This window comes from Salmo salar, chromosome 26 (genome assembly GCF_965601325.2).
Source record: "Salmo salar chromosome 26, fSalSal1, whole genome shotgun sequence".
In the NCBI taxonomy this organism is placed as follows: Eukaryota; Metazoa; Chordata; class Actinopteri; order Salmoniformes; family Salmonidae; genus Salmo; species Salmo salar.
Genome location: NC_138316.1, coordinates 32,185,001 through 32,200,000, shown reverse-complemented (window position 1 = coordinate 32,200,000; position 15,000 = coordinate 32,185,001). Strand labels below are relative to the sequence as shown.

The window sequence follows — 15,000 nt, the reverse complement described above, 5'->3', positions numbered from 1 at the left end:
CACACACACAGACACCCACACCCACCTCCACACACCCACCCACACACACAGACACCCACCCACACACACAGACACCCACACCCACCCCCACACACCCACCCACACACACAGACACCCACACCCACCCCCACACACCCACCCACACACACAGACACCCACCTACACACACAGACACCCACCCACACACACAGACACCCACCCACCCACACACACAGCGCCACCTCTAGCCTTTTGGGGACTCTAACCGAGATTTGGTTTTACATTTTTGTAATTTAGTAGACGCGCTTATCCAGAGCGACTTACAGTTCGTGTATTCATCTTAAGATAGCTAGGTGGGACAACCACATATCACAGGCAGAGTAAGTACACTTTTCCTCAATAAAGTAGTTATCAGCAAAGTCAGAGCTAGAAGGAGGAGGGGGATCTAGTGGAAGTGTTGGTTCAGGAAAGTTACAATAGTTTACAAGTTTACAAATACTTTTCAGTTGTCAGCACTCAAACAATGTGATGTGTGCTCTAAACAACTATTGGCTAGTTATTCTGTATTTAAAGAAACGGGCGGGGTATCGGTTGAGCCTGCTGAAACGATTGGATTAGATCAAGCCGCTCTCCCTCTGCTCTCATTTCCCCAGACCGACAAGCGACTCTGTTTCACTCACTCACAGTCACTCATCTTCCCTTCTCCATACATCGTGTGTGAATCACAATTCATAGCTAGTCATTGTTGTTCCATCTAGTTCATTCCTGTCGACTTTGCTGAGGCCATATGGTTGTTTTTATCTGACTACTGTGCATTGTTTAGTTGGCCTACTTTGTCTGTCTTTATAATTATTCCAATGCTGGCGATGTCTGTCGCTATGTCGTGATCCAAGCCCATGCTCGCTTGCTATAATTATTTATTTTCCTCAGGCATGTTTACCGAGCGACAGGTCATTAGAAAATAAAATGACAAATCTAGATATTTTTTTTTATTGTACAAATGTTGATGCATAAGTGTTGCTCCTCTCGAAGGTGAAACAATAGATGGGGCAAGTGAATTAGCCTACCTTCATCTAAATCTGTGTCTGGAACAAATGCAGGCAGTAGTAGCTAGCCATGCACTAGGCAATTTATTAGCCTATTTCGTTGATAATTGAATAGGGCTAAGTAAGTAAATGAGCATTTTCATCTATCGGGGTCGTTTACCTTTGAACAATGTGTGTGAATGAGTGAAGGAACATAACAATGTACTCTGAGCTGTGATAGCTCAGTAAAGTATAGGCTTTACCGGCATTTAAAGCTCATTTCTGGGTTTTCCGATCACAAGTGGATCTGATTATGAGTATCAAGTGTGATAAAACGGACACGACTACCAGTAGGACGAGATCAGCACACATCTATTACCTACCTCAGCCAAAACATCAGCACCACAGGTGACTTCCATAAAGCTGTGAACGATCTGAGAGACAAGACCAGAAGGGTCTTCTACGCCATCAAAAGGAACATACAGTTTTACATCCCAATTAGGATCTGGCAAAAAATATTTGAATCAGTTCTAGAACCCATTACCCTCTCAGACTGTGAGGTCTGGGACTCGAATACCAACCAAGATAGCACAAACTTGGACAAAAAACGAATTGAGACTGAATGCAGAATTCTGCAAGTACATCCTCTGTGTACATCGTAAAACACAAAATAATGCATGCAGAGCAGAATAAGATGATACCGGCTAATTATAAAAATACAGAAAAGAGCCATTATAAGCATGTCTAAACCTTCCATAACAAGGCCATCACCTACAGAGAGATGAACATAGAGAAGAGTCCCCTCAGCAAGCTGGTCCTGGGGCTCTGAACATAAACGCAAACAGACCCCACAGAGCCCCAGCACAGCAACACAATTCGACCCAACCAAATCATGAGAAAATAAAAAGATAATTCTTTCCAATGTGTCAAGTAATTAATGAAAAAACTAAGTAAACTGGAATGCTATTAGGCTCTAAACAGAGAGTACACAGTGACAGAATACCTAACCACTGTGACTGACACACAATTAAGGAAAGCTTTGACTAAGTACAGAGCATAGCCATGCTATTGAGAGAGGCCGGCGTATACCTGACTCTCGAGAGAAGACAGGCTATGTGCCCACTGCCCACAAAATGAGGTGGAAACTGAGCTGCACTTCCTAACCTCCTGCCAATGTATGACCATATTAGAGACACATATTTCCCTCAGATTACACAGACCCACAAAGAATTTGAAAAAAAAATCACATTTTGATAAATTCACATATCTATCTATTTGGTGAAATACCACAATGTGCTACCACAGCAGCTAGATGTGTGACCTGTTACCACTAGTGAAACACAAATCCCATTGTAAATACAAACTAAATGTATCTCTCTATTTATTTTCCTTTCTTACCTCAACTACACTATATATACAAAAGTATGTGGACACCCCTTCAAATTAATGGCTTAGTCAATTCATTTCAGCCACACCCATGGCTGACAGGTGTATAAAATCGAGCACACAGTCATGCAATCTCCATAGACAAAAATTGGCAGTAGAATGGCCTTAATGAAGAACTCAGTGACATTCAAAGTGACACCGTCAGGATGTTACCTTTCTAACAAGTCATTTCACCAAATTTCTACCCTGCTAGAGCTGCCCTGGTCAACTGTAAGTGCTGTTATTGTGAAGTGGAAATGTCTAGGAGCAACAATGGCTCAGCCGCGAAGTGGTAGGGCACACAAGCTCACAGAACAGGACTGCTGAGTGCTGAAGCGCGTAGCACGTAAAAATCGTCTGTCCTCGGTTGCAACACTTACTTCCAAGTTCCAAACTGCCTCTGGAAGCAACGTCAATACAATAACTGTTCATTGGGAGCTTCATGAAATGGGTTTCCACGGCCAAGCAGCCGCACACAAGCCTAAGATCCCCATGTGCAATGCCAAGCGTCGGCTGGAGTGGTGTGAAGTTCGCTGCTATTGGACTCTGAAGCAGTGGAAATGCGTTCTCTGGAGCGATGAATTACACTTCACCATCTGTAAGTCCGACAGACTAATCTTGGTTTGGCGAATGCCAAGAGAACGCTACCTGCCCCAATGCATAGTGCCGACCATAAAGTTTGGTGAAGGAGGAATAATAGTCTGGGCCTATTTTTCATGGTTCGGGCTAGGCCCTTAAGTTTCAGTGAAGGGAAATTTTAAAGCTACGGCATGGAATTATATTCTGTGCTTCCAACTTCATGGTAACAGTTTGGGGAAGATCCTTTCCTGTTTCAGCATGACAATGCCCCTGTGCACAAAGCGAGGTTAATACAGAAATGGTTTGTCGAGATCGGTGTGGAAGAACTTGACTGGCCTGCACTGAGCCCTGACCTGAAATGGAACGCCGACTACGAGTGTAATCTTTATTGTTCATTTCTGATTGTTTATTTCACTTTGTTAATTATCTATTCCACTTGCTTGGGCAATGTAAACATGTTTCCAATGCCAATAAAGCTCTTTGAATTGATGTGCGTGCATGCATGTGTGATGAGTGTGTGTGTTTCGCTGTGATCAGCCGTGCTGCTGGAGAATGAAAGCAGAGGCTTGAATCCCTAGCGAGTGTTGCCAGCCACTGTTCTGAAAGAATCAATGGGTGCAGTAAATTTGCCTTTTACAGTGTGAGAGAGACGTAGAGAGGTGACATACTGCCCTCCCTGACATGACGATGATTTCGCTATTGAGTACTTCTCCTCCCTCTCTCCCTCTTTCTCTCTTCCTCTCCCAGCCTCCACTCCTCCATCCCTTCCCTCCCCTCACTCTAATATAAATTACTGTACTCCCTCCCTCTCTCTCTCTCACACACGCACGCACGCACACACGTACGCACGCACGCACGCACGCACACACACACACACACAGGTCTCGCTGCTGATGTAAGGTGGTGCTGTTGCAGCCAGCCTCTGCAGGCCACCACAGGGCCTTAATGACAACAAGTCTTACAGCCACAGGCCATCCAGCAATCCTCACACACCCACTCACATACACTGGGTCCTGAGAGAAATGACTGGTGTTTAATCTGAGGAGGTTGTGAGGAGGCAGCTGCAGAGAAGTGATCTCTGTGACATCACATGGCTCCTGGCCAGGCCAGGAAACCCTGGTCATCATCATATCTACTGGCTGGCTGCTGAGCCGCAGATGTTAAACGTCTACCGTATATGTATCATGTTATGTAACATCTTGGTCTAATAATGTGTCATGGCAGTCTTCAGTGGATAGACATCCGAATCTGACGTGACAGTGCCTAAGCATTAGCTCAGCGGGCTAACAGTCTTGTGGCACGAAGATGCATGACATTGGTTCAAACCCATTTTGTCACACATATATGTTGTTGATCTGTGGGTAAGGCCTATATGTGAGCTTCCTTGGATAGATACCCTGTTTGGTAATGATTTACTTTGACTACATCCATAATGCGTTTATTACACATCTATAAGCATTTAATGAAAAAAAAATATTTCATGAACGTGTTATAACAGGTCCCAACCGCATTATTAAAGGTTAACAAAATATATCCATAGCATATCTACAGCGCATTCATGTCATGCTATGCAAGAGCTCATATTTAGGTATCTTAATCGATACATCATTACAATAACAGAGTAGTGTCATCATTTTGGCTGTTCTCAAAAGTGTGCTTCTGCCATACCAGCGTGGCAGAATCTTCAAGGAGCTTTGAAAAATAAGAAGGTAAATCATGGGCCGAACCGGCCGGTGAGGGAAATGGACCTGGTGCAGGCTATATATCAGCATCATTTTCAAAACATGGTTTGGACTTTTGGCATATTCACTAACACTGGTATGGAAGAAGCACACTTCTGATAACAGACATAATGATGACACTACGCTGTCATTGTTATAACGCATCTATTATTAAGATACCTAAATATGAGCTCTTGCATAGTATGACATGAATATGGTATAGATATGCTATGGATATATTTCATTAACCTTTTATATTGTGGTTGGGAGCTGTTATAACAAGCTCATGAAATGCTTATAGATGTATAATAAATGGATATGTAGTCAATAATTACCAACTACGGTAGATATCAACTTGGCAAGTTTCCCAACGCCAGTGTATATAATGTAAAATAAAATCAAATAAAATGTTATTAGTCACATGCGCCGATTAAACAACAAGTGTAGACCTTACAGTGAAATGCTTACTTACATATCTTTAACCAACAATGCAGGTTTAAGAAAAATACCCCCAAAAATAAGCAATAATGTAACAAATAATTAAAGAGCAGCAGTAAAATAACAATAGCGAGGCTATATACAGGGGGTACCGGTACAGAGTCAATGTGCGGGGGCAATGTATTGTCTAGTTAGTGTGCATTTTTTATAGGTAGAGATGTCCAGTTCTGAAGATGGACACACAGACAGTCATCCTTGGCCTGATCTTTCTGCTCCAAAAAGCAAAGCAGATAAAGATAAAAGAGAGAGGAGAGAGAGAGAGAGAGAGAGAGAGAGAGAGAGAGAGAGAGAGAGAGAGAGAGAGAGAGAGAGAGAGAGAAAAGAGAGCAAGGTGCTAAATAAAAGAGACGGAGAGAGAGAGAAGAAAGATATAGATAAAAGAGAGGGAGAGAGGGAGGGCAAGCAGGAGAGAGGGGGAGGAGGGTAGTTGGCTAAAACATCTGTCCTGAGTGGACTAGCTTGTCAATCTCCCTGCTGCTGGATTAATGACGTCAGAGACACTCGACTGGCTCACTGTGACGCCGTCACTGCGCTCTCCTCTCCTCTCCTCTCCTCTCCTCTCCTCTCCTCTCCTCTCCTCTCCTCTCCTCTCCTCTCCTCTCCTCTCCTCTCCTCTCCTCTCTTGCTTTTTTGCTTTCCTCTCCTCCTTCTCTCTCATCCGTTTCTCAATCCTCTCCCATGCCCTCTCTTCTCTTCTCCTCTTCTCTCCATTACCACTCCTCTCCTCCTGCTCTCGTCTTATACCCTCTCATTTCCTCACTATCTTCTCTAATCTCTCTTCCCTCTTTCCTCTCTCCTCTCATCTCTATCCTCTTTCCTCTCCTTTCCTCCCTATCTCCTCTAATCCCTCGTCCCTCTTTCCTCTCTCCTCTCCTCCCTATCCTCTTTCCTCCCTATCTCCTCTAATCTCTCTTCCCTCTTTCCTCTCTCCTCTCATCCCTATCCTCTTCCTCTCAGCAGCATATGGGTGTTTACAGTGTAATCTGAGATACAGTTCTCTTAGAGATGTTCTTTTGTCAATTTAGCAGATAAAACACCAACATCTGCTTGCCCTACTTAAAACCACAAAAGGACTACTACTCCCATATGAAGCTAAACTCAGGACTACAAATCCCATTATATGCAGCTGCATTTAGGACTACATTTTCCATCCACAGCTACACTCGGGATTACAGATCCCACAATCTGCAGCTACACTAAGGACTACAGATCCCATAATATGCAGCTACACATGGGACAACAGATCACACATTCTGCAGCTATACTCTGATTAACCTTTACAGGATCGGTGACCTGACTTCAGACAGTTGAGCTAATGTAGGCTAATGTGATTAGCATGAGGTTGTAAGAAACCAAAAATTCCCAGGACATAGACATATCTGATATGGGCAGAAATCTTAAATTCTGGACTGTCCAATTTACAGTAGCTATTACAGTGAAATAATACCATGCTATTGTTTGAGGAGAGTGCACAGTTATGAACATGAAAATGTATGAATAAACCAATTAGGCACATTTGGGCAGTCTTGATACAACATTTTGAATAGATATGCAATAGTTCATTGGATCAGTATAAAACTTTGCACATACACTGATATCTAGTGGCCATCTAGTGGCTAAAGTCTAAACTGCGCCTAGGCTAGAATAATTCATTATGGCCTTTCTCTTGCATTTCAAAGATGATGGTGCAAAAAACAAAAACAAAAAAACATTTTTATCTTTGTATTAACTTTTGCCAGATGTAATGTGTTATATTCTCCTACATTAATGTCACATTTCCACAAACTTCAAAGTGTTTCTTTTCAAATGGTATCAAGAATATGCATATCCTTGCTTCAGATCATTTTAGGCAAAAAAAAATTCAAAAGGGGGCGGAGGTTTACACAGGGGTTTTCAAAACTCTCCTCGGGGACCCCCAGCCATTATATTTATTTGAACAATTCTAAAACTATCACACCTGATTCAACTAGCCAACTAATTATCAAGACCTTGAATAGGTTAATCAGGTGAGCTGGTTCAGGGCTACAACATAATTCCTAAACATCTGAGGGTCCCTGGGGAGAGGTTTGAAAACCACTGAACTACACAACTGTAATACAGTAAACAACATTACTGTAATAACAATATAATGAACATTACTTTAACAGTGTAATAACGTTACCTACAAACGTTATACGTTAACGTAATTGTTACCTACAAGAATGCCAATTTCTGTGATAGACTGTATTGTGATAGACAGCATTACTGGTACGGCATTAGTGATATTAGGAAATGTAGCATCCCATCCAACTATCTTTATTTATTTAGTGGGAGGAGAGGAATGGAGGGAGGGAAGGAGATGAGGATTGCAATCAATTAAAGCAGAAAGCTCTGGAGGTCAGCGGAAAGGAAAACAAATTCTCCCTTCATCGATTAAGATGTCTCTCTCTCTTTCTGATTCTTATACAGCACAGCACAGCAGTGTTCATCATTAAGCAGATTGTCTCTCAGAAGCATTACTCTCGACCTGTTCATTCCTACTGTACTGACAAGCTAATATAGCTAATCTACTCTCTACAGTGATGAAACAGCCTAATCTAGTCATTTAGTCTGACCATATCTATCTTCTAGCTGGACACTTCCTGGACAGTTCCAGTACAATGCCATGCAGCTCTTGTGACATTCATCTCTGAATACACCCCCCCCACCCACACACACACCCACACACACACACACCCACACACACACACACACACACACACACACACACACACACACACACACACACTGACAGTTTTAACACGGCTGCAGGGGTCCATGTCTGTATGTGTCAAAGCCCCCCAACCCCCAACTCTGTGTGCCCCCTTAACACCCCCCCACCCACACACACACACACACACACTCACTTCCTCAAACCGTGGCAGTGCTTTTGCCTTTATGCATGGCCATCACATTAGTCCCTCCCCCTCTTTAACCCTGGGTGATCTGATTGTCCAGTGATTTACATGCAGGCAGTGAGTGGGGCGACCTACCAGGTCCTCGTTGTTCAGGGTCGATCTAGTCACCAGGGCGAACGAGATGCCTGCCTTTCGAGCAGCGAGAGTCTGGGAAAGAGAGAGAGAGAGACAGAGAGAGGGGGAGTAGACAGAGAGAAAGAGAGAGAGAGGGGGGAGTAGACAGAGAGAGATAGAGAGAGAGAGGGGAGTAGACAGAGAGAGAGAGGAGGTGTAGACAGAGAGGGAGAAAGATAGAGAGAGAGAGACAGAGGGTGGAGTAGACAGAGAGAGATAGAGAGAGAGGGGGGGGAGTAGACAGAGAGAGAGAGAGGAGGTGTAGACAGAGAGGGAGAAAGATAGAGAGAGAGAGGGGAGTAGACAGAGAGAGAGAGAGAGAGAGAGAGAGAGGGGGGAGTAGACAGAGAGAGATAGAGAGAGAGGGGGGGGTAGACAGAGAGAGAGAGGAGGTGTAGACAGAGAGGGAGAAAGATAGAGAGAGAGAGAGGGAGAGGAAGAGAGAGAGACAAGAAGAGACTAAATTAATGCAACTAAGAACCATGACACAATATTAATAATCAAACGAGGTGGTTTTCTAGCACTGCAATAGGATTGCCACTGTCCTTTAGAAGCAGGGCCATGGGGGGGTCATACATTCTAATGCTGAACTTGACTATCGTGTCACTGTGGTATCTGCCATACAAATAACTGTCTGCTCCTCACTTTCAGCCGGTCTCTATAGTTGTAGAGCAAGAATTAGGATGCATTCCCAAGGATGCCATATTTCCTGTGTAATGTACAGTATTTTGACCTGAGCACTATGGGCGCTGCTCAAAAGTAGTGCACTCTATAGGAAATAGGGTGCCATTTGGAGTCAGCTCAGAGAGATTAGCCCTGTCTATATCTAATCAGTTAAACCTTACTGGAGCAAAGAGATCAAACTCATCTTCAACTACTAAATGAGTTTTGTTTCTGTGCATATCTGACATGGATACATGACTTTGTAAGATAAACAAAATGACAGAGAGAGAGAGAACGAGAGAGAGAGAGAGAGAGAGAGAGAGAGAGAGAGATAGAAAAGAACCAGCACTCTCTCAGTTTGTCTGGTCTGGGGCTTCTCTGTTTGTTGATTGGTTAATCTAGTTTGTTTAATCAGCCTGTGCACAGCCAGCCCTATCTATGCTCTCTCTGGCCTCTGGCTCTCCTTTGGGGACACTGACTGAGGCAAAAAAGACTACGGTGTCACAAACTAATCTTTGTCTTGTTCGTGGCCATAACAGCCAGACCAACTGAGAAGATAAGAGATGGAGCAACAAAATAATAGTCTTCATGTCCCGGCCCCAGCCATCACAGACCCTCACGGAAGTAGACCTGGGTTCAAATGCTATTTGAAATCTTTCAAATATTTTGACCGTTTTCTTTAGTCTTTCTGGAGTGCAAGCTGGTCGGGGAATGGGGTTAGGAATTTTGGGACTATTCTATCGGTCCATTAAGCCATGCAAGCTCAATCAAGCACAGATCAACTATTTACAAATGATTTCAAATCGTGTTTGAACACAGGTCTGTCACAGAAACACAGCTCTCTGTCCGATTCAGACATCTCAGGATGTCTACTACAAAGAATGTACCTCTAGCGAGCTTCTTGTTCATTATCAAGGCCGTAACAATAAGTGAAGACAGAGAGAAATAGAACAACTTACCCAGATATATTTTGTATAATGTTATTATTTTGTAAAGGGCTTTGACTTACCATAGCCTGATGGTTTCCACAGATGCAATGAAAAGAAAAAGCAAGAGATGCAATCAGAAGCTGCCTGTCTGGCAGGCAGACATGGGCATTATCTCAAATGGCACCCTATTCCTCATAAAGTGCATTACTTTTGACCAGACTCTATAAGGATTTGGCCTATTGTCTATATAGTGCATTACTTTTGACCAGGTCCCACAGGGCTCTAGTCAAAAGTAGTGCACTCTCTAGGTAATAGGGTGCCAGGGCCGATAGTAGTGCACTATAAAGGGAAAAGGATGCCATTTCAAACGACGCCCTGATGTCACACAGAGAAAAGCCACAGCATGGTTGAACTGAGAGCTTTATAGCTTAGACACTCTGTGACATGCATTACAGGTCAGCTCTATGGAACAATTCATCTCAGTCATTTAGAGTTCTACAATCTATAGAATCATATTCTTTACATGCATTAAACATTACAGAATTGCACTCATGCTTGGTATTTGAAGTGTTGGTCTAGGTACATGTATAGGTCCAAGTGTTTTGTTTCCTGACCACATGACCTGACCAGGAACAAAACTACAGCTAGCTATCACCGCTAGCGCCCAGAGTCTTTCCTGGTCATGTCTTGTGGTCTGGGAAGAACTCCTGGCCCCATCTCTGTAGGATGAAGCATTTCATCATAATATTTCCGCTGTCACTTCTGCACGTTAGTTAGTCTGGTAGACACACCAACAGACGAACACCAAACAGGACAAACAGGTACACGCAGGTACAGGTACGTTTACAGTGACGCCAGTTGGACTTTACACCACTGACTTATACACAGTACACTAACTAACTAACATGTACATTACATAGTAACATTAATATCCACTAAACAAGAGTGTCGGGAGAAGATAGATAGATATAGTTAGATAAATATCCTTATACTAGGGCATTAGTAGGCAACCCTGGTCCTGGAGTGCCACAGGCGCTTCATGTTTTTCATTTAACCAGCCTGGAAGACCAGGTGTGTAATGGTTTTAGGCAATCACTGAACTGATCAGTTAGCTCAGTTGGTCAGGTGAGGTGCCTAGTTGGAACAGAATCCTGCAGTACCTGCAACACTCCAGGAACAGGGTTGTCGACCCCTGTGCTAGAGGATAGCCTGGTGCCACATCTGCATGTGCTCTAGCCAACTCCCATGAAGACTGTTGTCATGGCCACCATACACACACAGTATACAGTATGTTATGTTGGCTAAAGCACATACAGGTCTGGACCAAATGTATATTAGAGGAGCTTACGTTACAGATAGATAGGAAAATGCAGACATGGACAGCTGACAATATTGACTCAGTCTTTACCATCATCCTTCTCCCGGAGAGCCAATCCTTCTCCCGGAGAGCTACTGCAGGTGCAGGCTTTTGCTCCAGCCCTGTTCAAGCTAACACACCACATTCAGCTAATCGAAGGTGCCGATGAGGCAGCTGATTAGTGGAATCAGGTGTGTTGGAGCAGGGCTGGAGTAAAAAACAGTGGGCAAAGTTGGTTGATATGATGCCATCCTTACAACCAGTTTACAACCAAAACAACCTTGGTTGTAATATAGTTGTAATGACGTCATATTGGTTTAAATTACATCACAATAACCAGTTTGGTTGTAATCTTGTTTTATTGAAACAATTTCAAATTATTTATTCCACTGGAAAATATGTACTTGTTGTAATATGGTTGTAATTACATCACGCTGATTGAAATGATGTCATTACACCCAGTTTATAACTTTTCAACGAGTTTTGCCCACTGGGAAACCCAACCTAACCTCTTGATGTAAATGTGTCTTTATATGTAGAATAAATGTGCCTACAACACATTTCCCCCTTTCCTACAAGGTCGTGCCCTGCACACATTTTCGCCTGGAGGTTGGGTTGGGGAAGCCTGCATGCCCAGTAGGTCTCCAGCCAGCGGGCTGTCCGGCCCAGGTCTAGCCATGTCAACAGCCCAGCTATGGTAAAGATCCATGGGGCATCCATGACCATGGTGTTGTGTTGGTTCAGCCATGTTTGCGGCAGCCATGGGTTCTGTAAGCAGGGGGATGTCACCTCTACATGAACCCAGAGTGTTGATGTAGGTGTAAGTGGTCAACATGCACCGCTATTCTGCTCGGGTTGCTGCAGGCATTATCAAGTAACAATACAATCTGAGTCAGGCATTACTAGTACATATTAAAACCCTGAGTTCGGATGTTACTGAGTGTGGAGATATTTATGGTTAGCTAAGAAGTCATTTTAAATATCTATTTAAATGTAAATATGTTTTGCATCCCACTGTGATTGGTGGGGATCCCTCCTGTCCCAGCCAATCAGATCGCTGTTGCTGCCCTGAAGCAATCCCACAGCCAATGGTGGACATCGACAGAGGAGAGACATGAGAGGGGGGACCAATTAGAACAGTGATTACTGACTTCATCCGGGGAGGGGGGGGGGGGGGGTAAAAGGTTCTTCTTACAGTGTTGCTTTTACAATGATTTAAAAGCCTCAGAACAGTTAAATCAGAAGTCAATGAAGTCCTCAGATAGATATATTTTTGGGTTGAGTTGTCAACATTTCAAATAATATTACCTAATTGTCTTGTTCGTTCAACTCCTGCCTGACAAGCAGTTAAAATGTCAAAGTTTGGGCTTGGAGGGTTCGCCTGAAATCTGACAACTCACTGAAAAATATCCCCCATAGCTGTTATGGGTCTGTGTAAGGAATGGCAAATATCAAATATCCACTCAAAACCCCAGAAACAACAACGACAACCTCATACTCACCAAGACATTGTTGGTTATTAATTTTCATGAGAAATATGGACAAATACAGCATCAACTCATGTTCTTCACTGTGTTATAAACAGTTATCAGAAACTATATAAGCCTTAAATTAACACCAAACTAATATATTATCATTTCTACCAGATTTACTTTTTCGCCAGGAATGAAATTGAAATATTGTACTTGGATACTAAGAGCTCAGAGTGTGTGTTTCATAAAATTCCCTTTATGGTTATTATGATCTATGTTAAAGGTTATATTGTATGTATAATATCTCAATAGGGTGGTAAGAAATCGAACCTGATATGGAAGATAATATATGATGAATCATGTAAACAGACACTGAAGCACAAGAAAGACTTCACCAACAGTTGAACCCATCACTGCTACTCCTACGACTACTACTGCTACTATTACAACAACTAGTACTACTACTACTACTACACTGCTACTACTACTGCTACTACTACTACACTGCTACTACTATTGCTACTACTACTACTATAATACTGCTACTACTACTACACTGCTGCTACTACTACTACTACACTGCTACTACTACTATTACTACACTGATGCTACTACTACTACTACTACAACACGGGTACTAATAATACTAATACTACTAGTACTAATACCACTAAAACAACTACTACTACACTGCTACTACTACTACTACTACTACTACTACTACACTACTACACTGCTACTACTACTACTACTACACTGCTACTACTACCACTACTACTACTGCTGCTGCTGCTAATACAACTACTACTACCACTACTACTATTACTACTACTGCTGCTAATACACTGCTACTACTGCTACTACTGCTACTACTACTACTACTACTACTACTACTACTACTACTACTGCTGCTAATACACTACTACACTGCTACTACTACTACAACTACCACTACTTCTTTTACTACTACTGTTACTACTTCTACTGCTACTACTACTACTACTACTACTACTACTACTACTACTGCTGCTGCTGCTGCTGCTGCTGCTACTACTACTACTACTACTACTACTGCAACAACATCTAGTACTACAATTACTATTGACTGCCCTACTACACAAGTATTACTACCTACTGACTGAACTAACAGAGAAACCATCCTACCAGGGTTGGGGTCCATTACATTTCAATTCATTTAATTTAGGTGATTCATTGATATTCAAAACTAGAAAAATCCTTATTGAACGTAAATAGGGACTTAATTGGAAAGGAATTGGCGCCAACCCTATCCCAGCATGGAAGACTGCACTATGCACTAACACATCGTGTCCCCCAAATGGCACCCTATTCCCTTTACGATGCACTACTTTATAGTTCACTATAAAGGGAATAGGGTGCAATCTGTGATGAAGCCATTGGTAAGACTGTAGACAACTCTACCACATCATTAATATTCCATAAATTGCAATAAAGTATGGGCCTCAGTTGTCTGGGCCTCACGATATGTTCACACAAAGCAAACTGTACAGTCCCATCAATATGATGAAACACGCTGGCGTTCAATAACACTGCTCTCTCTTTCTCCACTAACTAACTGTAGGATGACTTACGACAGGCTAGCAGTTAGATTTCACATCCGATCCTTTCCAAATGGCACCCTACTCCTTTTCTAGTGCGCAACTTTTGACCAAGATCCACAGGGGACCGGTCAAAAATAGTGCACTATGTAGGACATAGTGTGCCCTTTGGGGGACACACATACTCATACAACACAGCAGACTCCAATGTCAGGCAGGGGAACAACAACACAACCCCAGCTTGTCTGGCTGGTGCTGTCGTTTCTGTAATGTAGAAACAGTCAGACAGTCCCACCAACCTGCCATAATATAACTCACACAGAACCTTGTTGAGGCAGATAACTCACCAGGTCTCGGACAATAGGTAAGGTCCTCTTGCGGCGTAAATCTGGCATGCTGTCAATGCCATAAAGAATGCAGCCAGCTCTGTTGGAAGCAGACAGGTTTAAGGCCTATTAATATCATAATAATGCCGTGTAGAGGGGGGCACTACCAGGCTAAACAGGGGAATGGTGATTTACAAGGGCTGGCTAACACACAAGTCATACCTCATGCTCCTTTCTCACCCTACGGGTTTCCCTGCTACCCTGCCTGACCAGAGGGCCCAGGCTAGGGATATTCTGGCAAGGGATATCCCATCTCTCTCTATCTGTCTCTCTATCGCTCTCTCTGTCTTGCTCTCTCTCGCTGTCTGTCTGTCTGTCTGTGTGTGTGTGTGTGTGTGT

The 15,000-nt window shown here is 43.0% G+C and overlaps 1 protein-coding gene across 1 annotated transcript in view; it reads right to left on the bottom strand.

The window, feature by feature from the left end:
* The window catches only part of LOC106593220 (protein unc-13 homolog C), a 171,348-nt gene that overhangs the window by 135,645 nt on the left and 20,703 nt on the right, over positions 1-15,000 (bottom strand). The window contains exons 4-6 of the mRNA XM_045708288.2: positions 14,623-14,701; positions 9,950-9,955; positions 8,239-8,310 (exon numbers count right to left, since the gene is read on the bottom strand). Coding sequence (XP_045564244.1) covers positions 8,239-8,310; positions 9,950-9,955; positions 14,623-14,701 — 157 coding nt within the window. The remainder of the gene's footprint in view (positions 1-8,238; positions 8,311-9,949; positions 9,956-14,622; positions 14,702-15,000) is intronic.